Source organism: Natrix helvetica, assembly GCF_964273705.1.
Source record: "Natrix helvetica genome assembly, chromosome: 12".
In the NCBI taxonomy this organism is placed as follows: Eukaryota; Metazoa; Chordata; class Lepidosauria; order Squamata; family Natricidae; genus Natrix; species Natrix helvetica.
Window position 1 is genome coordinate 18,619,286 of NC_138556.1, and position 23,617 is coordinate 18,642,902.

The window sequence follows — 23,617 nt, forward strand, 5'->3', positions numbered from 1 at the left end:
CTGCAAATCCCACTCCCTTCTAGCACTGATGATGTTAACCTAGTTGGGCAGTGAAACGTCTACGAGAAAACCACCAAGCTCAGAGAGCACCAAGGACCCCACAATCCTCCTCCACCCCACTCTGCAAACCCCATTCCCTTCTAGCACTGATGAAGTTACCTAGTTGGGCCATGAAAACGTCTGCAAGCCAAGCTCAGAGTGCCCCAAGGAGCCCACAAGTTAAAACCCCAGCTACAAATACACAAGTTGAAACCTCAGCTACAAATCCTCTAGGCTAGGATGCTTTCTAAAAGACACCTTCCTCCTGGACCTGTAGTTTCTCCGTAATATAACACAGCCCTTTAGCCTGCAGGAGGCAACTCTGGAGTGCGACAGGTAGGAACGTGCCTCGGTGCCCAGGGAATTGTGGTGAACTGGCAAGGCAAGCTGATGGAACGATGCCTCCTTGCATTCATCGGTACAGCTGGCATCTCGGGCCAAGCAGATAACAACCGAAAGAACAGATTGAACAGGGTGCTGATTGAAAACGCCGGGGACAAAGGAACAATTCATCTCCCCCTTTTAGAACGGCTGCTCACAATGTCGAGAAAACATCCTGCGTATCATTCCTCAATTCGCCTTTTTGGTCCGAAGGACGAAAACCAAGGGAGGTTGGCGAGGAGACGGCTGGCAAGCTGACATGCTTTGTTTAGTGAGCGTTGCCGGTTTTAAGCTGGCTGTGGCGGATGCCTCGGAGCAGGTTCCAGCGGCGTTGCTGGCACTGGGGGGTGGTGGTGTCCTGAATGGGTCTCCTCAGAAGCAAGGCCTTGAAATTCTGAATGGCTTTTCGCTTTGTTTATGGGAGAGACAATGTCCTGTTCGCAATTTGGCTTCCTGAGCAGTTTTCAAACTCAGGAAATAAATCAGCCTGGCTGACAGAGGGACTAAGCGGAAGCAACAGGAGAAATACAAAACGTAAGGTCAAGGTTCCCCTCTCACAAATGTGCTAGTCGTTCCTGACTCTAGGGGGCGGTGCTCATCTCTGTTTCAAAGCCGAAGAGCAAGCGCTGTCCGAGGACATCTCCGTGGTCATGTGGCTGGCATGACTAAACTCCCGAAGGCAAGTTACCTCCCCACCAAAGGTGGTTCCTATTTTTCTACTTGCATTTTTTACCTGCTTTCGAACTGCTCGGTTGGCAGAAGCAGAAACAAGTCACGGGAGCTCACTCCGTTACGCGGCGCTAGGGATTCGAACCGCTGAACTGCTGACCTTTCTGAGCGATAAGCTCGGCGTCTTAGCCACTGAGCCACCGCGTCCCCAAAGCATATCCCACCACAAGTGACAATTCTGAAAAGCCACTTGCAGAACTCGGGTTCCTACAGCAACGTTTGCAAATATAACAACCAAGCTGAGCGAGCACCGAGGCCCCCTCTGGTCCTACAGACGGTATGTGTGCGTTGTTTTGTCTGATGTTTTATGTTATGTTTTGTTGTTTTATACACGAACAGTCTGTACACCGCCCCGAGTCCCTACGGGGAGAGGGGGCGGTCTATAAATTTAATAAAACCTAACCTAAACCTAAACCTGATTTTCATGAGCGACAGGAGGACCTCGGATACCTCTCCGTGCCTCGCTTTTCCCTTTATATAGGTAGTCCTCAATTTATGACTGCGATTGAGCCCAAACATGCATGTTGCCTTGTGAGAAATGGGTTGAAGGAGTTTCGCCCATTTTACGAGTCTCCTTGCCCCGTTTCTTAAGCGAGTCGCTGTGGTTCCCAAATGAGTAACATGGTTGTGAAGCGAACACGGCTTCCCCGTGGACTTTGCTGGTTGGAAGGTCACAAAAAGGGGGATCCACGGCGACCGTCATAAGTGTGAGTCAGTGGTCAAGCAGCTGAATGTAAATCACGTGATGGTGGGGATGCTGCAACGGTCGTAAGCGTGGAAAATGGTCCTGAGTCCCTTCCCCCCCCCGTGCTGTCGTAACTTTGAACGGTCACTAAGCGAACTGTCATAAGTCGAGGACCACCTGTGCTCGATGCCTGTTGCATTTTGCCTCATTTCCACACACTTTGGAAGGGATTTAATATTCAGGCCACACTGTAGCAATGTATTGATGACAAAATGCAGGGGATCGTAAGGGATTTTCCGTGCGGCGCAGCTGCCTCCGCGACAAAGTTGCCTCCATCCATCTAGGCCATCCTTGCCTTCTCATTTACACTCGGGTAGAAACCGAGTCCCTTTGCTTTTTCCGTTCTGCTGTCATCGCTCGTATTTTCCTCCATCCCTCACCGGTTTCTAAACCGGCTCAGAGAGCCACAGGAAACCAAGTGAAAGAGGAAGGGGGGGGGGGGAAGAGGGGCTTTTAATCCGAAAGGGCCCCCATCCTCTCTCAGATCTCTTTTTGAAGTTCTTTGCCCGTTAACAGCTCCTTTTGAAGAGTTTTTCAGCCCGGCTCCATTCATTAAGGAAAAATGACAGGCAGCTCCAGGCAAACTTTGATATGATGTCTTTAGAACCAGATTCAAACACTGAATGCTGATCGGAAAGCTAAACTTTTATGCTTGATCCCTCCCATCCAGAGGCGGGAGGACAGATGTGCAATTAAATCTGTGATAAGCATCTTCTGCTCTCCATTTATACCAACACCTTTATTTGTGTGTCTGAATGTCTGTCTCTCTCTCTCTATTCATCATCTATATCTCCCTCTCTCCCTCTCTCCATTCATCCATCATCTATATCTTGCCTCTCCCTCCCTCTCTATCCATCCATCCATCCCCTATATCTCCCTCCCTCTCCCTCTTTCCTAAGATTTGTGTAGTTTAAACCCACAGTAAAGCCAGAGGTGCAGACACTTCATATCCAGATGGATCTACTCTTGAGTTGATCATGGCCATTCACCGGGAAACTGGTAGGGTTGCTTTTAGGCATATGGGGAAATGTTAGGCCCTCTCAAGTGGGGAGGGTCACAACTGAGCAACGATGAACAAAACGCCAAATTCTAGTTTGATATTCACATACGGATGGTGCCGAGAGGCAACTCGGCTGCTTTTTAACCCGGCCAGCTCTTGGTATTCAACTCCGCCTTCCATTCTTGGGGGGAACCAGAGACGGGGCTGAATCTCAACTTTCTGGCTTCCTCACCCAGTTGGCCAAGAACAGAGGAGTGATTGTTCTGTCATTGCAGCGCTACCTTGAGGAAGCCGACCGAGATAAGGAACGCTACATGAAGGAGTTGGAGCAGTACCAGAAGACGGAGGCTTACAAGGTCTTTAGCAGGAAAACCCAGGACAGACAGAAAGGCAAAACACATCGGCAAGGTACGAGCTCTAAAGTAACACGCGGGCTTGTTTTACCATAATACGGGCCGCCCTTGACTTACAACAGAGACCAACATTTGTGTTGTTGCTAAGTGAGACAGTTGCTGAGTTGAGTTTTGCCCCATTTTATGACCTCGCTTGCCACCGTTGTCTAGAGAAACCCTGTCGTTGTCAAGTTAGTAACACGGTTGTTAAGTGTCAGGGTTCCAAATAGCATCCAGAAGTAAGTCAAGAGTCCAAGGCTATCCCATGATCTTTGGAAGCTGCAATCATTGTAAACACATTGTAAACTTACTCCTCGTCTTGTCTGTTTCAGAGGGAACACGCCCAGCTCCCCACGACCATCAGGTAAATACCTTATTTTTTATGATAACATCTGGAGCTGATTCTTTTCTCATTAAGCATTTGTCAGGGTTCCAAGTTACACACCCGTAGCAAACAGGACTCCGAGGCAGATAGAGTCCTCCAAGAACAGGTTTATTGGCTATGTCATATTGGCACAGGCTGGTGAAAACCGACTCGGAACATTCCTGCGGTTTTCACCTAATTAAAAGTAAACATTTGCCACTTTGCCAAAACAACCTGTCACATGGCCCAGTCAGGATGCAATCCAGTTGCGAAGTGACATCACTCCCCTCCTTCCAAACACCTACAGGAATGTCCTTGGTTCCCAAGAGAAAGTATTTTGTTTTGACTATAATACCCCAGCTATCTCTATTCTGCCGCCCCTACCACTCAGCTCCAGTGTGTCAGCGCTAAAGTCTCAAAAGGGCCTCAATCAGGCCAACATCAGGGTTGACAGCGCTAACTGGAATTAATTAAAGGGGCATTGAGGCTCCTGTAGTTAACAAGCAAGCATGCTGAAAATAGAATGAAATAGCATCCCGTAGACCAAAGTCACGATAACCTCAGTCCTGTCTGCTGGTAGATCTGCTGGACCAGTTGCATAAGATTCTGCAAATCTACCATATTTTTCGAAATATGCCTGTAGTCTGTTAAACGACTACACCAAGGGTGGATAGTAGTTCTTTTATCCAGCTAGAATTCATTGTCACAACTTAAGAGCCACCCTCCAAAAGCAGATTGGCCTGTTCCCCACGCCAACACAATGTCAGAATGCACTGAACGGAAGAAAATATTTTCGTTTCATTATTTTCTTTCTTAAAACTCTACTGATACTCTCCGGATTGAGAGGCCCTTAGTGCTCTCTGAGCTTGGTTGTTTTCTTGTGGGCCTTTCATTACCAAACTAGGTAACTTCATCAGTGCTGTAGTTACCTAGTCTGGTAATGAAACATCTGCAAGAAGGCAACCGAGCTAAGAGAGCATAAGAGAGTCCCTTTTTGGGAGAGGGGGCGGTTTAGAAATCCAAGAAATAAAATAAAATATATAAATAAAATAAGGACCTCACAGTCGTCGTCCTCCTCCTCGTCCTCCTCCTCGTCCTCCTCCTCCTCCTCCTCCTCCTCCTCCTCCTCCTCCTCATCCTCCTCCTCCTCCTCCTCCTCTCCACACACTCCATTCCCTTCTAGCACTGATGATATTACCTAGCTGGGTAATGAAATGACTGCAAGAAAACTACCAAGCTCAGAGAGCCCCAAGGGTCCAATTTCAACCCTGAGCCACAAAAACATTCTCCTCTATCAAGGATTCAGGTCGTTCCTGGCATCTCAGAGCCGAGGCCTGTCCTAGGAACACCCCGCAGTTCTTCTCACCCCCACCCCCAAGTCAGTGTCCCCCTAACTGCCTCTTTTCAGGACCAGGAAAGCAGCCATCATCATCCGTGGAGTTTGCTCGTCTTAGTGACGCCCCGACACGAAGCCCAAGCAAACGCGATACCTTTTGCAATAAAAGGGTAATAAGATCTCTGCTGATGTCATTCCCGCGAGGGGTTTAAATGCTAGGGAGACCCCCCCTTCCCTCCCCTCACTTCCCCCCTGGGAGATTCTTCCCATGTTGGCGAAATGTACCCGCTTAATGGAAAAGGGCTGATGGTTTCCATTAATATGCTTCCATTAAGCTGAAAGTCGTTGCCTGATCTCTGGGATTTAATTGCTTGCAGTGGGGAGGGTGCATACAGGGAACCTCCCAAGAGAGGCAATATTTTGTCCTGGGGGCTCAGCCGCCCCCCCTGCCCCCCCCCCCCCCCCCCCGCTTTCATCAATTCTGAAAGAGTTCGCCCTCCTCGCCGCTTTTAATGCCGGTTTTCTTTGGGGCTGTAATGAAAGCTGGTTTTAAACCCTGTTTGTTGCCTTAGGCAAGCATTCCCCTCCTGCCCCTTCAGTTCCTGATATCTTCTTTTATAATGAATTTTATCTGAGATGGTTCCTGAAATAGAAACGGGGGGGGGGGTGATGGCGCTTAGAGGGCGGAGTCCTTCGTTTCGTTCCTTGGCTCGATGCTGAGCGTTGTTGTGTGAGCTGTTGCAAAATGAGCCCTGCCCCAACGTTTTCCCACTCCGTTCCAGGAATTGGGTAGCAGGGGATGTCTCATCTAAGGAGGAGGAGGAGGAGGAGGGGTGACGTGGTAGCAGTGTCCCAATATCACATGCCCTTTGGAGACGGCATCCGGCTTTTATATTTATTGATATTGAAAATTATTTATTGTGATTCATTGCACAATCAAGCAGAGGTCTAGGCTGGATTTAGCATTTTTGTCCACCTATTCGCAAGGACCCAGAAAAGACAGATTTGCTGTTTTCCTCTTCTTCTTCTTCTTCCTCCTCCTCCTCCTCCTCCTCCTCCTCCTCCTCCTCCTCCTCCTCCTCCTCCTCTTCCTCTTCTTCTTCTTCTTCCTCTTCTTCTTCACTCCACAGTCCTCCTCCTCCTCCTCCTCCTCCTGAGAACTCCAAGGACATTACAGTCTTCCTCTTCCTCCTCCCGCTCCCCTCTGTAAATCCCATTCTTTTCTAGCACTGATGATGTTACCCCGTTGGGTCATGAAACGTCTGCAAGAAAACAACCAGGTTTAGCGAGCTCCAAGGACTTTACAATGTTCCTCCTCCCCCTCCAGTTGTGGTTATCTTCAAAAATTGTTACTTTGGGTCAGCATGATTCGCGTGGTTGACAGATTGTGGACCTCAGACAGGAAGCATTTCACTTCCTCTAATTTTAGAAAGGTTGGCTTGTGTTTCCTTTCGCCCAGCCTCTCCTTGTGACTCAGTTTTTAGTTCCTTTCCCCATCGGTTAGGACAGGGGTGTCCAAACTTGGGAACTTTAAGACTTGTGGAATTTCAACTCCCAGAATTCCCCAGCCAGCTGGCTGGGGAATTCTGGGAGTTGAAGGTCCACAAGTCTTAAAGTTCCTAAGTTTGGACACCCCTGGGTTAGGAGATGAATTGCCTGCCTTGCTTGACTCACTCCAACAACTCTACTAGAGCTTTCAAGGGTCACATGGAAAGTTGCCTCCCTCTTACAAGACCTGCCAGGGGCTTCACCAAACCTGTGAAGAGCCGCAGCCCTTGCGAAGCCCCGAGATTGAACGGCCAAAATTCCTTCATAGGATCTTCAGCCCTTAAAACTTGACTCCCAAGTCGTGTTTGACGCTTCGTTCGAAACCTGAGGTGCTCAATCTATTTTTTTTAAAAAAGGCCACAGTCCTAACCAAACCAAAGACTTCTCCCCCTGCTTGATTGATCTCGCTGGCAGTCAGGATGCTTTTAGCGGCTTCAAAATCCTACTCCTTGCCAGTCTCTTTCGCTCTTGCACGACTGTTTTGACTGCGGTTGTTACAGCAAAGGTAACAGAGGAATTGCCAGGGCCAACTCTGAAAGCCAAGATTCCTGACCGAAGATCCGAGAATTGGAAAAAAAAACAGAAATACTTGGGGCTTTGTCCAGCTATTTTCCTGAACCCTGTGCACATTTTGGCTGGTAATTCAGTCTAGATCCTTCTCCCTGATTTAGATAGGAACTCTGTCCTTTCAGTTTGCCTTCAACATTAGGCCACCTTCCTCATATACCTGTGTTGGGTGGGATTGTGGCCTGCTGGCAGCCAGTTGAGCTGGCAGAAGCGTCGGACAGTGAGGAGGTTGGGGAGGAACATGGTCCAGTCCTGGAGGCTGAGGGAAGCTCAGACGAGGCCTCTGCGACGGAGGCAGAGAGGGAGCTAGAGAGCAGTCTAGGGAAGAGAAGGACCAGGGGAGACAGGAGAGCATCTTCCAATATTTGAGGGGCTGCCACAGAGAAGAGGGGGTCAAGCTATTTTCCAAAGCACCTGAAGGCCAGACAAGGAATAATGGATGGAATCTGACCAAGGAGAGATTCAACCTAGAAATAAGGAGGAATTTCCTGACAGGGAGAACAATCAACCCATGGAACAGAAATTGCCTTCGGAAGTGGTGGGAGCTTCATCACTGGAGGCTTTCAAGAAGAGACTGGACTGCCACCTGTCAGAAATGGTGTAGGATCTCCTGCTTGGGTGGGGGGGTTGGACTAGATAGCCTACAAGGTCCCTTCCAACTCTGTTAATCTGTAAATGAGCATAATGTCCTTCCTTTGATTAATGCCTGAAAGGGGTTACAAGGTTATAAGGGCCTTCAGAGTTGTTTCGTATTGTGACTTTTCAAGACGCAACTTTGTCTGATTGCAGAAGGAACCGGATACAAAGGAGAGGTCAGTGTTCGATATTCCAATATTTACCGAGGAGTTTTTGAACCATAGTAAAGGTGAGCAGAACGAAACAAAAACTCACATCCTCTTTCTCCTTTCACATTTGCCGTGTTCTCAACGTTTTGCCATGCGATAGAACAACACGGCCGATGTCTATTCAGGACCCCCATTGCATTCCATAGGGCTCACTCCCAGGGAAGGTGTGTGTGTGTGTGTGTGTATGTGTGTAGATCAGATGAATGTTTAAACCAGGGGAGTCCAACCTTGGCAACTTTAAGACTTGTGGACTTTAACTACCAGAATTCCCCAGGCAGGTTGCCAAGGTTGGACACCAGAGGTGGTTTCTGGGGGTTCTGACCAGTTCTGGAGAACCGATAGCGGAAATTTTGAATAGTTTGGAGAACTGGCAAATACCACCTCTGGCTGGCCCCGCCCCCATCTATTCTCTGCCTCCCGAGTCCCAGATGATGGGGAGGGAATGGGGATTTTGCAGTATCCTTTCCCTGCCACGCCCACCAAGCCACGCCCACAGAACTGGTAGCAAAAGTTTTGGAATCCCACCACTGTTGAAACATCCGCGGTTTAAAACCCGTAAGATAACTTCATTTTTAAAAAGGAAGACATATTTATCTGTTGCTTTATTATAGGAAACCTTGCAGCTAATAACAGCTGAATTAAGATAATGCATTTGCCAGGAGTCTTGCAACAGTTGGAGCCAAAACTGGCATCCTCATAGTGTCTCTCTAGAAGAGCTGTGCCAATTTCTGAGCTCACACAATAGTTGTGCAGGCCTAGGAAAATACACTCTTAAATCCAGGGAAGACAATTTTTCTTTTAGTTGACTGTAGGAAAAGCTCCTTCATGGAATTTATTCACTTATTTGGCGTAAGGCATCTGCGGAGGCAATGCAATTCCTTTGTGGATATAATGACAGATTAAAATAAGGGTGTCTCGATTTGTGTATCTTTAATGTTTGGAACGCGGTGGCTCAGTGGCTAAGACGATCAGAAAGGTTGGCAGTTTGGCAGTCTGAATCCCTAGCGCCGCATAATGGAGTGAGCTCCCGTGACTTGTCCCAGCTTTTGCCAACCTAGCAGTTCGAAAGCACGTTAAAAATGCAAGTAGAAAAATAGGAACCACCTTTGGTGGGAAGGGAACAGCGTTCTGTGAGCCTTCGGCATTGAGTCATGCTGGCCACATGACCATGGAGACGTCTTCGGACAGCGCTGGCTCTTTGGCTTTCAAACGGAGATGAGCACCGCCCCCTAGAGTCAGGAACCACTAGCACGAAGGGAACCTTTACCTTTAATGTTTGCCATTTTGCCAGAAATGATGGGCAGCAAAATTACATTAGCATTAATCTACTGTGATTTTTTTCTCCCCCCAGTTTCCTTAGAAACTCTTTGATCAGAGTTGATAATACGTAACTGTTTGATTAGAACTCCTCCATCACAGCTTACAGGGGGGAAGGAGGGGAGAAACCTTCATTTAATCTAATGAAATGCTAAGGGCATGTAGGACTATCTCTGAACATTTTTCATAATAAATTCTTGATTGCTTTCTAAAATTAGTTTAAAAGTAATTTTATCCCAAATAGAATTTCAAAAATGACTCATCAGACCTAAACCCCAAGTCTTCTTTCTCTACCTTTTGAAGGCTTTAAAGAGAATTATTTCAAGAATTTGATATAAAGCATGTAGATGAGGGGTAGGGAACGGTGTCCTGTTTATGGCTTGTGGACTTCAGCTCCCAGAATTCCTGAGCCAGGAAGTTGAAGCCCACAAGTCATAAAGTACCCATCGTTCCCCACCCCTGTTCTAGAGGGTATCATTGAGATTATGCAACTCGGTTAATGTTCCTGATGGTAAGAAGAATCTAAGACCGGGTTCCCCCCAACGTTGACAACTTTAAAATGAGTGGACTTCAACTGGCTGGCTGGGGAAATCTGGGAGTTGAAGTCTACCTGCCTTAAAAGTTGCCAAAGTTGGGAAACCTGGTTTAAGAAGAAATTGTTGTACTTATTTCATTTGAAACTGTTGGGACTTCTCACTCGTTCTTCAGAATACCTGAAGCAGAAATTACCTTCAGTTCGAAAGCATGCGAATGCGAATAGATAAATAGGTACCACTTCGGTGGGAAGGTAACACAGAGGCGTCTTTGGACAATGGTGGCTCCCTCGGCCAAGAAACAGAGATGAGCTGATGTCCCTAATGTCAGAGAAAGACTGGATAGAGAAAATCCTTACCTTTTACCTTCTTAATAACGACATCTCTTAATTCTATAAATCCCTTTATCTTGTCTTTCTTTGAACCGATCCTTTGGTGATCAAGAGACGAGAAATGAGGGGGATGAGGGCCCAAACCTTTCCCCACTCAGGCCAAATCTTCTGAATTTTAGATAACGTGGTTCTCGCCCTCTTCTCTGTTGTTGTCAGCGCGAGAAGCCGAGCTGCGCCAGCTTCGCAAGTCCAACATGGAGTTTGAGGAAAGGAACGCGGCCCTCCAGAAACACGTGGAGAGCATGAGGACTGCGGTGGAGAAGCTGGAGGTGGACGTGATCCACGAGCGCAGCCGCAACACGGTGTTGCAACAGCACTTGGAAGCCTTACGACAGGCTCTAGCCAGTAGCTTTGCCGGGGTCCCCTTACCAGGTGAACAATGGCCGTCGGACCTATATACCGCTTTCACAGTGCTTCGCGGCCCTCTGTAAGCGATTTACAGATTCAGCATATTCCCCCCCCCCAAAAAAAAATCTGGGTCTTCATTTTATCGACTACAGGCGGACGGAAGACTGAGTCAACCTTGAGCCGTGAGACTCGAACTGCTGACAGTCAGCAGAATTAGAGCCTGCAATGCTGCATTCTAAGCACTGTGCCACCACAGCTCTTACATTGGCCTTCAGTGGAAGTGCCGCCTCCTTCGCATGGTTACGTCCAACCATCTTTCTTTTCACGCTTGGTTTCTTTGATCTTTCAAATTTGGAGCGACCCTTTGAGAAGGTTTAGAAATAGTTCTCCAGGTGACCCGTCCTCTTCCCCCCCTCGCCCCCCCCCCAACTGAATGGTGCTGCCAGGTGAGCTTAGGTGCCATCACCCAACGCACGATGGGTGTTATAAATAAAACATTTATAGGTCACCTTTGGAATAAAGTGAGCCTCTGGTTGGTTTCTTCTTCTTCCATGCCTACCTTCCAGCTTTAAGCTGCCGTAATGAAGGCACCTCCCTGGCTTTTGTCGTTGGCAATCCATAACATTCTCGTAGGCTCTCTCACAAGATGGTTGCCCTAAAAGGGAACACCCTTTTACCCCAGAAGGCAAATAGAGTCTCCAGCACGAGTCATCTCCACCGTGTCAGGGCTCCAAATGGCATCCAAAATTAAATCAGAGTCCGAGGCAAAGGATTCCTCAAAGTTCCAATTTATGAAGAGAGCCCTCTTGGCACATCTGGGAAAACCCGAATCTGAAAGCTTCCAGGTTTCCCCCACCCGGCTGAAAGTTCAAGATCTTGCCCCCCACACCCACCAGTCCATCCCATGTTCCAATCTCCCACTGCCATGCTGGCAGAGGTGCAGAGACAAAGGATGACCTTGGCTTTCTAGAAAGAACGTCGTTATGGCTACATTGCATCTAACTCCGTACAATCCCCCCTCCCGTTTTCCCACCATAGAAAATGCATAGCAGAATAATAGAAAGTGTGCCAGGCCAAAAATCCAAAAGAAAAGATGGCTGCAGGCCTGAGATGCCGTTTATTTTCCAAGGTTGCCTCTGGAACCAGGGCTCTCCAACCGTGGCCACTTTGAAGACCCGTGGACTTCAACTCCCGTGGCTGGCTGGGGAATTCTGAGAGTTAAAGTCCACAAGTCTTAAAAGTGGCCAAGGTCGGACATTCCTGCTCTAGAGTCTGTCGGGCTCCGAGGAAGCGCTGGGAACATGGCTCATGCTCCGCTTTGTAGCACACTAGCTTGCCATCCTGTTTGGTTGGGTAGAACGTTGTCTAAAAAAACAAAATTAGAGCATCCCGGTTCGTGCAGGTTGGGCGCTCTGGTTGCAGTGGTGAAATTCTTTTTTTTTTTACTACCGGTTCTGTGGGTGTGGCTTGGTGGTGGGGTCCTGTGACTGAGTGGGTGTGGCCAACTCTATGTCACTCATGGCCACGTCCACTCAGTCATAGGTCCCCAACAACAACAACAAGCCACGCCCACAGAACCCGGTAGGAAAAAATGTGTGCATGAGTCCATTCGCTGCAGAGCTTCTGCTCCCTTTATGGTCCCCCCCCGGCCCCCTCCCTTCCAGGGGGTCAAAGTACCTTAAAGGGACAGGCTGCAGCAACTCTGCTGCGAATGGAGGGAGAAACGTTCGGGTTGCCTCTGCTGCATTTAACGTTGAATTCTGTGGCAAGAGACAACCTGAACGTTTCTCCCTCCATTCGCAGCAGAGCTGCTGCTCCCTTTATGGTCCCCCCCCTGGCCCCCTCCCTCCTGGGGACTACCTTAAAGGGACAGGCTGCAGCAGCTCTGCTGTGACTGGAGGGAGAAACGTTCGGATTGGGTGGGCGGGTCGAACGGCCGGAAGAGGCGACAGGGCGACCAGGCAGGGATTTTTGCCACTGGTTCAGAGAACATGCCAATCGTCTCTGCTGGTTCGACGGAACCAGGAGGATTTCACCCCTGCCTGGTCGCCCCCGTAGAGGCCCCGGGAGTCCTTCCCTTCTGCTCCTCCTCTACCCTGCAGAGAGCCTCCATTCCTTGGGAAGGCGGTTGCCAAGTGGCCGTGACTTCTGTTTCTGTTTTCCAGGGAGCGGGGAGATCCCCACCTTAGACACTATTGATTCCTACATGAACCGTCTGCACCACCTTATCCTGGCCAACCCACAGGAGAATGAGACCCTGATAGCGACAGTCCGGGAGGTGGTAAACCATCTTGAGCGTTAATCACCTGGTGAGTTCCTAGTTACCTGATCGGGGCCTCTGGGAATTCAGAGCTGAATTGAACTCTTGCCCCAGACGGTACAAAAACCATCCGCAGCTACACCAAACTCTTCGCGTTGGGCCCTCACCAATCCTCCCACTTTAGTTTCAGCAATGCTTGTGTCTCTCTTGATTTCGAAGAATGTACATTCTTCAAAACAACCGAAAGCAGAAGGATAGTTGCTTTCTTTCCCTTCCCTCCCACTTCCGTTCCTTTCCTCTCCCCTCCCCTCCCTTTCCTTCCTTTTCTTTCCTTCCTTCTCCTCTCCTCTCATTTCCTCTCCTCCTGTCTCCCTCCCTCCCTTTCTTTCCTTTCCTTCCCTCTTCCTTTCCTGTCCTCTCTCTCTTCTCTTCCCCTTTCCCTTCCCTCCCCATCCCATTTCCTTTCTTCCTTCCCCTTTCCTTCCCCACTCCCACTTCCCTCTCAGTCCATAAGGCTCAATTCCTGCCTTCTCAGTTGTGAATTGCGAATCGGAAAAAAGAAAAAGAAGAAAAAAAACACCAACTGCCCTTTCAGTTCAGGTCCATCTGTGCTGGAGAAGCCAGAGGAGCCCGACCTTCGATCATGGCTGCCAAGTGCTGTTAATTGCACGCTCGCCGTCCTCCCTTGGCGTCGGCTGAAAAGCCCACTCGTCCTTCCAGCGAGCAGCCAGATGGAACAGGCGACGGTTCTGAGCCAAGGCTGGTCTCCCCGCAGGGAGGCATCAGCCGCACTTCTGCTGCCCTTTGATGAAGGGAAGCAGCTTGTGGGATGCGAGCCTGGGATTTTTCCACAGCTGATCGGCCCCCTTCGTTTGACAAAGCGTCTCTTTTCGGTGATGATGGCAGCGGTGGCTCTTCTGCCCAGGAGCTGCCAAGGCAGACGTCGGGGATTCGTGCCATGACAGAACATGGCAGTTCCGTTTAGACAGGCTCCGGAAGAGCAACCGAGGCTCCAGGCCAGATGTTTCCCTTCCCGGTTTCTCCTTTTCAACCCAGGCCTGTCCAAAGTCTCAGACGCCCCGAAGGCTCCTAGTCCCCATTCATTTCCGACGAGGAATCCTGGAAGAGTTAAGAACCTTCCCTGGGGCACCCAAAGGCAACCGTGGCTTCCTTCGTGGGGAAAAAAATGGTTTCAACCACTTCTAGAAATAACCCCCCCCCCCAAAAAAAAATCCCCAAGCAAACTCTTCTCTTGCTTCTTTATTTGTTTTCTTTTTCTCCTCCCATCGATGGTATGTTCTCACTACCTAAAAATAACCCAACCAGGACCGTTAACAGTGCTGGTTCCCAATGGATGGGGCTCACTAAGACTCCTGGAGGCCTCATCTCAGCAGCTTCCTTCAGCGGGAGGTGATAGTAAAAGGAAAGGAGGAGAACGTGTAGAGCAGGGGTGTCCAACCTTGACAACTTTTTAAGAGTCGTGGACGTCAACTGCCAAGTTTAAAGAGTTGTGGACTTTAGCTCCCAGAATTCCCCAGCCAGCATGGAAATTCTGGGAGTTGAACTCCACAACTCTTAAAAGTTGGGAGTTGAAGTCCAGAACTCTTAAAAGTTGCCAAAGTTGGACACCTCTGATCTAGGAGATGGTGCAGGTGATTTCAAAGCAGGTCAGGTGGGTTAACAATTCATACCTGGTAGCAGGTGTGACTGCTGGGGCCAACTTACTTCTCTCAAGACAGACTCTCTCCATGGAACTTAGTCGAGTTGGGCTAAATTCTTCAAAGATGCCTTCCCAATACCCCAGCTCACCTTCTAATCCATTTTTCTCCTCCTCTTCTGTTTTATCTGCAGTTTCTAGGATTATTATTATTTTTTGTCTTAAAGGGAGAAAGATGCCTGGAACGAGACCCATGACGTGGGACTAAGCCAAGAAATAAAAGGCAAACATTTGGAGATAAGTTCCAGTTCTTTCCTTGAAAGCTTGAGGACTTATGCTTTTGAGAAGCCGCGATAAGATAATGGCCCAGTTTTTCTGCCCGGTCCTCCATTCCTTATCGTTTATCCGCTAGCCACGGACCAACGGCCTTGAACAAGCGCGATGGCTGCGCTCCGTTCCCATTTGAGTCAACATGGTTGTGTTTTTCGTTGCAACGAAAAGGGGTTCTTCTTCAGGCCCTCCCAAGGAGAGCATTTCCCTGCCTCTTTACTCCTTAATTTCAGGTCAGTCTTGTCTTGCCCAACACAAGAGTCCCTGGGCTTCCCTTGGGGAGAAGACCACCGACCGTCTTGGAGAGAAGAAGACCGTCCAGCCTTCTTCTGACATTAAAAATACAAGATCTTCATGCTCATTGTAGTCCAACTTATTTTTGTTTTGTAGCATGCTACTTAGTTTTGGTGTATGCCGGAGTCTTACTCCAGTCTCTCTCTCCTTCTCTCTCTCTCAAAACTAGAAAACGCGCAAAGATTTCTCTGTATGTGTCTGGGAGGGTGCGTGTGTGTATTACATTTCTTCCCCTTTTTCTGGTAAAATGTGATGATGCTTCAGAAATAAAGGATGTGGAAAAGGGGAGGTCCATATCTTTGGTGCTTATTTCCTGAATAGCTGAAAAGTTCACTTTTTTCTTTTATAATGATTAATCCAGGGGTGTCCAAACTTGGGAACTTTAAGACTTGTGGACTTCAACTCCCAGAATTCCCCAGCCAGCTGGCTGGGGAATTCTGGGAGTTGAAGTCCACAAGTCTTAAAGTTCCCAAGTTTGGACACCCCTGGATTAAGCAGTTGTGCAGCAGTGAAAGCTGCCCGGGGACAGCCAGGTGTTATACAGGTATAATCTATAGGTGAACTGCAAGAGATTGTGCCCTGTAGAGATTCTGCCTGATGCGTGTGAGATGCTGAGCCTGCTTTTATGCACTGCAGCCCTTGGTCAGCCTGATGCCTTCTGGATTTTCTAGAACAGAAGTTAATTCCAAGGCTGAAGAGGAAAAGCTGAGAAATTAAAATCCAAAACACATGAAGGTCTCCATGTTGGAGAAGCCTGTTAATAAATTGCATCGTTCTGGTTTCATTTAGCTGCTTCTGTGTGATAACAACTATCGACACTTATTTCAAATCCTCATTTCCAATTGGTTGTTTTTTATTTATAGATTTTTATTTAGATGCTAATCCCATTTTTATTACTTTGTAAGTAACTCACAGGAACATGGTGGCTCAGTGGCTAAGACGCTGAGTTTGTTGATTAGAGAGGTCGGCAGTTCAGCGGTTCGAATCCCCAGCGCCGTGTAACAGAGTGAGCTCCTGTTACTTGTCCCAGCTTCTGCCAACCTAGCAGTTCGAAAGCACGTAAAAATGCAAGTAGAAAAATAGGGACCACCTTTGGTGGGAAGGGAACAGTGTTCCCTGCACCTTTGGCGTTGAGTCATGCCGGCCACATGACCACGGAGACGGTAATAACTGGGTTACTAGCTTTAAAAGCTGCAGGAGTTCCCTTAACGACAGTGGCAAGAGAGCTGGTAAAATGGAGCCAAATTCATTCAACAAATGCCTCGCTTTTAACAGCAGAAATTATGGGGCTCCATTGCGGTCGTAAATCGAGAACTTGTATCTGTCTCTAAACCACAGAGCAGGATACATCATATGGGCATGCCTGCCTCTTGAGCGCCTCCGTCAGAGAGCACCGGTGCTGGTGTCATTTCCTTCAATTCAGCAAAAGCATCAGGCGGGAGGGGGGGGGTGGAAATGTCCTGGGTGAGGAAACCCCCTGGCCGAAGTTTCGAACTTTGCTTTTTGACTTCCAGCTCGTCTTCCTCCGCCAGATGTTCTCATTGTTCTATGGGCAATTCTGTTCCAGCCACAGGAAGTGAGGCTGGCATTTAACGTTGCCCCTAGAAGAAATAGCGGAGGAAGGAGGGACGCGGTGGCTCAGTGGCTAATAGACGCTGAGCTTGTCGATCGGAAAGGTTGGTAGTTTGGCAGTTCGAATCCTGAGCGCCGCGTAACGGAGTGAGCTCCTGTGACTTGTCCCACCTGCCAGCCTAGCAATTTGAAAGCACGTAAAAAAATGCAAGTAGAAAAATAGGAACCACCTTTGGTGGGAAGATAACTGCGTTCCGTGCGCCTTCAGCGTTGAGTCATGCCGGCCACATGACCACGGAGACGTCTTCGGACAGCGCTGGCTCTTTGGCTTTGAAATGGAGACGACCACTGCCCCCTAGAGTCGGGAACGACTAGCACATATGTGCGAGGGGAACCTTTACCTTTATGGAAGAAATAAAAACACACACACACAAACACATTTTTGTTGTTTAGGTTCTCACAAGGCGGTGGCTTTATCGCTTTGTGTGTCTGCGTAATTGTTGATTGAAGGATGGGAGCAGGAGGGGAAAGTACACCCAAAATAAAAAACCAGAGACCGAACAAGACAATCAGGCTAATTCTATCCACCAGTTTGCTCACGCAATTCATCCGGCTTCTTTGCTATCGTAGGAGATGCACAGTGTGTTTATTTTGTGTATGTGCAAGTATGTGTGTGTGTGTATATATATATATATATATGGGTGAATTCCGTACATTCTCCAAATGCTTACAACAGGGGAGGGAGTGGAACCAATCCTCTTCTGTGCAATGCAAAGGATTTGACAGGGCAACACTCCTCTTGTTTCCAGATGTCTAACACAACCCCTGGTGGAGCTGACATTTTTGGGGAGAAGCACTGCCATCTAGTGGGCTGTCTTGGGTATTTACTTCAAATTCTACATAATCCAGGAGGGGAAAAAATTAGCACTGTAATTGAACCTTTTTACATTTAAAAAAAACACACCTTTTTAGAGAATTTATTTAAACAAACATAGATTAGAAAACAGATCAAAAGAATACAGCACCAAGCACAAACTAGGAAAAATTTCCTTGGTAAAATCTCAGGATTATCTCAGAATTGGTAAAGGTAAAGGTTCCCCTCGCAGCTATGTGCTAGTCGTTCCTGACTCTAGGGGGCGGTGCTCATCTCTGTTTTAAAGCTGAAGAGCCAGCTCTGTCCAAAGACATCTCTGTGGTCATGTGGCTGGCATGACTCAATGCTGAAGGCGCATGGAACGCTGTTACCTTCCCACCAAAGAGGGTCCCTATTTTTCTTGCATTTTTTACGTGCTTTCGAACGGCTAGCTGGGACAAGTCACGGGTGCTCACTCCGTTGCCCGATGCTAGGGTTTCAAACCACTGAACTGCCGACCTTTCTGATCGACAAGCTCAACCACTAAGCCACCCTTATGGACAGGGTTTTTAAAAAACATTTTGAGGCATTTATGCCAGCTCCTCCCGACCACTAAACCATGCACTCTGATGCCCCCTCCCCCCGATTTGATTCATGCACCACCCAAAACGCAGTTGCTGATTTAATACGGCAATACGTCCTCCCGCTTTTTGCTAGAGACCCAGCTTTGCCGAGACAAATGAGGAACTAATAACCTTTATATTTCCAAAGCTGGATAAAGCGATTTCCTTGATCCCTGAAAGCTAAAGGAATCAGAACTATTATAATAGTGCCTCCTTATTAACCAAGCGTTTAATTGAACGAATCCATTAAGGCGGCAGACGTTTAAAATATTTATCGGAAGAAATGCTTTGGGGGCCTCCAGAGGGCAAAAGACCACCCTGCTAGTCAATAAAAAACCTTTTTTCTATCAAGCTGCTGCAGAATCAAGCGGGTGCCGACCGCCAAACAAAGCTGCTGCAGAATCAAGCGGGTGCCGACCGCCAAACAGTGTCGGGGGGCGACACCCAGGAGCAGAGCCTTCTCTGTGATGGGCCCAGCCCTGTGGAATGACCTCCCCCGGGACATCAGGATTACTTCCGATCTCCGCTCCTTCCGTGTACAACTGAAAACCCACCTCTTCCAACTATCTGGCCTGGCTCAACCGTAATTTTCTCGTACCCCTCCTGACTGTCTGTTTTTTAACATTTTGAATTTGGATTGTACATGGGGTTTTATAATTAGGGTATTTTAATGGTTTTTAATTGTCTATGTATTGTATCTGTTAACCTCCTCCGAACATGTGTGTCTTTGTACTTATGTATGTCATGGATTTATGTAAATGTTATATGTTTTTTACTCCATTGTACGCCGCCCCGAGTCCTTTTCGGAAAGGGAGCAGCTAATAAATTTAAATTATTATTATTATTATTATTAGAAGACTGACCACGGAGATGTCTTCGGACAGCGCTGGCTCTTCAGCCTTGAAACGGAGATGAGCACCGCCCCCTAGAGTCGGGAACGACTAGCACATATATGTGAAGGGAACCTTTGCCTTTATAAGGGTTGTAAAAATATAATTCTCCTCTGGATGTCTGCTCCATCTCTCAGCCTCCTGCATTATGGAGGTCTGCAAAACTCGGGAGGCAATTAGAAGCGAACGATATCCCTGCTTCGAAGTTGTCGCTTAAATAGCTTTCAAAGGATGGGATCCGGAACCTACCACTGGATCATACAGTGAGAAAAAGATGGCACTGGTCTGTGCACAGGTAGTCCTCGACCTACGGCCACAATTGAGCCCAAAATTTCTGTCGCTAAGTGAGACAGTGACTGAGGGAGCTTTCCCCCTCCCCCCTTTCACGATCTCTCTTGCCACCGTTGTTAAGGGAATCACGGCAGTTGATAAATTGATAAGCCAGCGATTCAGTGACTCTGGCTTGTCAGGAGGTCGCAAAAGGGGACCCTGGGAGACTGCAACCGTCATAAATACAAGTCGGTTGCCAATCATCTGAATTTTGTTCTTGTGGTCGTGAATTTTGTGACCACGAGGATGCTGCAATGGTGTGAAAAATGGCCATTTCCCCCCATGCCGTCGTCAGTGGTCATTAAATGGGATGTTGTAAGTCGAGGTCTACCTTTATTTGAGAGGCAGGGAAATGTACCCTCTGTTCCTTGCTCCTCACGCTCTCCTCATTTGTTTAATCCACCGGTAAAAACTTAAGAGACCCCCACATTTTTCATTTCTCCAGCAAAGGGAGCCGTGATGGATGACTTCTTGTGAGCAGCGCCTGCCTAAGTCAGCATCTCATCAACCACCAAGCGCAATTTATTAACCTCTAAACAGAGGCTAACCAGAGACATTGTTATTTTAATTTGAGATGTGAATTATACAGCGGGGCCTGGAATCCCTGCCGAATGAGGAGATCCCCCTTGAGTTGTGCTTGGAAGAGGTTGCTCTCCGCTCTGCTTCACCCCCTAATTTGAGAGGTTTCCTTCCCCACCTTTTTAATTGAAGAGCTCCCCGGCTTTTACCAAACTTGGAGGCGTTGTGGCCCACTAGCGGACCTGGCAGCAGAGTCGAACAGTGAGGAGGTTGGGGAGGAGCCTGGGCCAGTCCTGGAGACTGGGAAAAGCTCGGACGAGGGCTCTGTGTCAGAGGCAGAGATGGGGCCAAGGCCGTCTGGCAGTTCTCAGCTGCCTTCAGAGTCAGACAGCAGTGGGGCAGAAGAACAGCTGGAGCCTGTTCCCAGTGTGCACCTGCGCAGAGCTGCCAGAAGAAAAGAACAGCTCAGAAATCAGGGTTGACTTGGGAGTAAAGCCACAGGTGGATGTTGAATGGTCCCTCCCATAGGAAATAAAAGAGGAGCGAAAGGGGAGTGGGCTTTTGCAGGAAACAATTCGTTTGTTCGTTCGTTCATTTCAGGAGCGTGAAGATCTGTCCATGAATCTCCGAGACTCTGTGCCCAGTCTTTCCTTGCACGGCACTGTGTTTGGAAAATATTGACATGGCAGCTTTCCAAGATAGATAAGGTCTGTGGTCATAAATTCACCTTTGAAAGACTGTTTGCTAGGCCTTTGCTGAATGTGAATGAGAGGAATTCACATTCTTTTAATAAAAGGGGTTTGGTAGAGGAGTCACAGCAAGGAACGTGAACTCACCCCATTATGGGGTGCTCAGGTCTCGAACTGCCAACCCTTTGGTCATCAAGCCCAGTGTCTTAACCCCTCCGCCCCCACAACCCCCACAATAAAATCCTAGCTCAATATAAGTTCCCCTCGCACATATGTGCAAGTCGTTCATGACTCTAAGGGGCTCATCTCTGTTTCAAAGCCGAAGAGCCAGCGCTGTCCGAAGACGTCTCCATGGTCATGCGGCCAGCATGACTAAATGCCAAAGGTACGTGGAACGCTGTCCCCTTCCCACCAAAGGTGGCTCCTATTTTTCTACCTGCATTTTTTACGTGCTTTTGAACTGCTAGGTTGGCAGAAGCTGGGACAAGTCACGGGAGCTCACTCCATTACGTGGCACTAGGGATTCAAACCGCCAATCTTTCTGATGGACAAGCTCAGCGTCTTAGCCACAGAGCCACCGCGTCCCGTAGCTCAGTATAAAATGAGAACCCAGATAGGACATTTTTCAAACATAGGATCACCAGCCCCGCTGCTTTCTACCAAACAGCAGCTCCCGAAAGAGTTAAGCCGTTTTTTTAGTGAGACGGATTCTCACCTGCCCTTCTGTAATTGCTTTATGGATTAGCTGTAAGTGTAAGGTCTCCCTGCATAAAAGCGTTCCGTATTATATTTGTCATTAATTCTGAAGCTCTGCTTTACAATCTCGTAGCCGTGCGATGGAATCGGTGAAGTTTTATATAGAAAAATGGCTCCGTAAAAAAAGAAGAATTGTTTGTGATGGAGGATCTCCCTCCCTTCCTCTTTCAACTCATTTCCTGCAACTCCCGGAGGGGAAAAAATGTGTGGAAAAGTAAAATATTTCAACTGCGTATCTTCGCTTTCCAGATGTTCCAGGAAGGCAGGAGCGGCCTTCAAAGTGAGACAAACGGTTGCAAACTGTTGAGAGATTTTTTTGGTTGTCAGTGCTACTTCAATAAATAAAGAAGTAAACTTTGAAACCAGGGCTGGGCTGCTGTGGTTTTTACTACTGGTTTGCAACCTGTGCGCAGGGCGTGTGCGCTGTTCAATATAAATTGTTTTTTGTCCATGCGCAGAACAATTTACAGTGAACTGTGCATGTGCCGTCACTGAAAACCAAAATGGCAGTGGCTGAGCGGCGGCGAGGGAATCAGTTTGGGGCCGTGGCAGGCCTGGGTCACTGCCAGTTCTGCGACCTAGGCCTGGATTCCCCTACAGAAGCAACCCACCTCTGTTTGAAACCAAGTTTGACAAACTCCCCAAGCAGGAGACTACGCCCCCAATTAGGTTTTATTTGGGTCTCTTTATATCCAGCTGCTTGATCCTTGCCTTGGCAATAGCAATAGCCTTTAGACTTATATACTGCTTCACAGTGCCTTCCAGCCCTCTCTAAGCGGTTTGCAGAGTCAGCCTCTTGCCCCCAACAATCCCACCTCGGAAGGACGGAAGGCTGAGTCAACCCTGAGCCAGTCAGGATCGAACTGCTGGCAATGGGCAGAGTTAGCCTACAATGCTGCATTGCTGGGAAGGAAGGAAGGAAGGAATAGAACTTAGACTTATATACCTCTTCATAGTGCTTTTACAGCTCTGTCTTAAGCGTTTTGCAGAGTCAGCCTCTTGCCCCCAACAATCTGGGTCCTCATTTGACCCACCTCGGAAAGATGGAAGGCTGAGTCCACCTTGAGCCTGGTGAGATTCGAACTGCCGAACTGCTGGCAGCCGGTGATCAGCAGAAGCCGCCTGCAGTACTGCACTCTAACCACTGCGCCACCTCGTTCAACCTTTTCTGGGTGTTTTGTTTTAGAAAAGGTCATTTTGGACGGAGCCAAATACGCCACTGGAAAAGATGCTTAAAATGTTTCTGGTATCCAAGAGAGACGTGGGCCTTTTGCACAGACCAGAGATTGGGGGGAGGGGGCGTGCAGAGTGGGGAATGGGGGGGTGGGGGGTGGGAAACTGAGTCTGTCCCTGTTTTTCCAATTTGGTTTGCAGCATCCTGACCTCCTGACAGCCTTCGCAGCGACCGAAGAACTTTTAATATGCATGGAAATTTTAAATATTTAATATCACAGCCATTATAGATGCGGCTTTAAAAAGAAAAAAAGGAGTATTGCTTATTTCTTTTCTTTTCTTTAAAAAAAAACGAAGTGCCCCATATCTAAAGTGCCCCTCTGAGAAGCTTGATGGAACTTAACCTCTGGAATGAATTATGCAGCTCACCCACTCCTGTTTTGCATCTGAGCTCTGGATTTCAAGGAAACGAGGGGTCAGGGGAGAGAACGGCATAAACTGTTCGTGTTTTAGAGGGAACCGTTTTATGGACCAGTATTTTGCACAATTAATGCGGGGGGGGGGGAGCCTGCAGAGGCTTGGTTGGCGATGTTATTTCAATTCAGCCAAGAGCTTTGTGGCTTTGTTTGATCAAGGATGGAATACAAATTTAGGGAGGGAGGATAACATGAAGCTTCTGCTACTAAGGGGGCCATTTGATCTGACCTCACTTGACGGCAGACCGAAATATTCATGGAAGGTTTGCCTTGCGATAAGGACTTCATTACAAAATTGGATTGGATTGGTTGGGTTGGGTTGGGTTGGGTTGAGTTCAGTGGTAAAATTCAACATTTTTTATTACTGGCTTTGTTGGCGTGGCTTGGTGGGCATGGCAGGGGAAGGATACTGCAAAATCTCCATTCCCTCCTCACTCTGGGGACGGCCAGAAGTGGTATTTGCCAGTTATTCGAACTACTCAAAATTTCTGCTACTGGTTCTCCAGAACCTGCTGAATTTCACCCCTAGTTGGGTTGAGTTGAATTGGGTGTGGTTGTGTTGCATTGGGATGAGTTGGGTTGGGTGTGGTTGGGTTGGACTAGGTATGGGGTTGGACTAGGTATGGTTGGGTTATGTTGTATTGCCTTGCCTTGCCTTG

The 23,617-nt window shown here is 48.1% G+C and overlaps 1 protein-coding gene across 3 annotated transcripts in view; it reads left to right on the forward strand.

Moving 5' to 3' along the window:
* HMG20A (high mobility group 20A) overlaps positions 1-15,365 on the forward strand; it is a 41,900-nt gene extending 26,535 nt beyond the window's left edge. For 2 of the 3 annotated variants that reach the window (XM_081965003.1, XM_081965002.1), the window contains exons 5-10: positions 3,170-3,302; positions 3,619-3,650; positions 7,891-7,966; positions 10,345-10,560; positions 12,702-12,845; positions 14,681-15,365. In XM_081965003.1, the coding sequence (XP_081821129.1) occupies positions 3,170-3,302; positions 3,619-3,650; positions 7,891-7,966; positions 10,345-10,560; positions 12,702-12,838 (594 nt within the window). In that variant the 3' untranslated portion in view covers positions 12,839-12,845; positions 14,681-15,365. The remainder of the gene's footprint in view (positions 1-3,169; positions 3,303-3,618; positions 3,651-7,890; positions 7,967-10,344; positions 10,561-12,701; positions 12,846-14,680) is intronic. The other variant, XM_081965004.1, reaches the window with a different exon arrangement.
* The last annotated feature ends 8,252 nt before the right edge of the window (positions 15,366-23,617 follow it).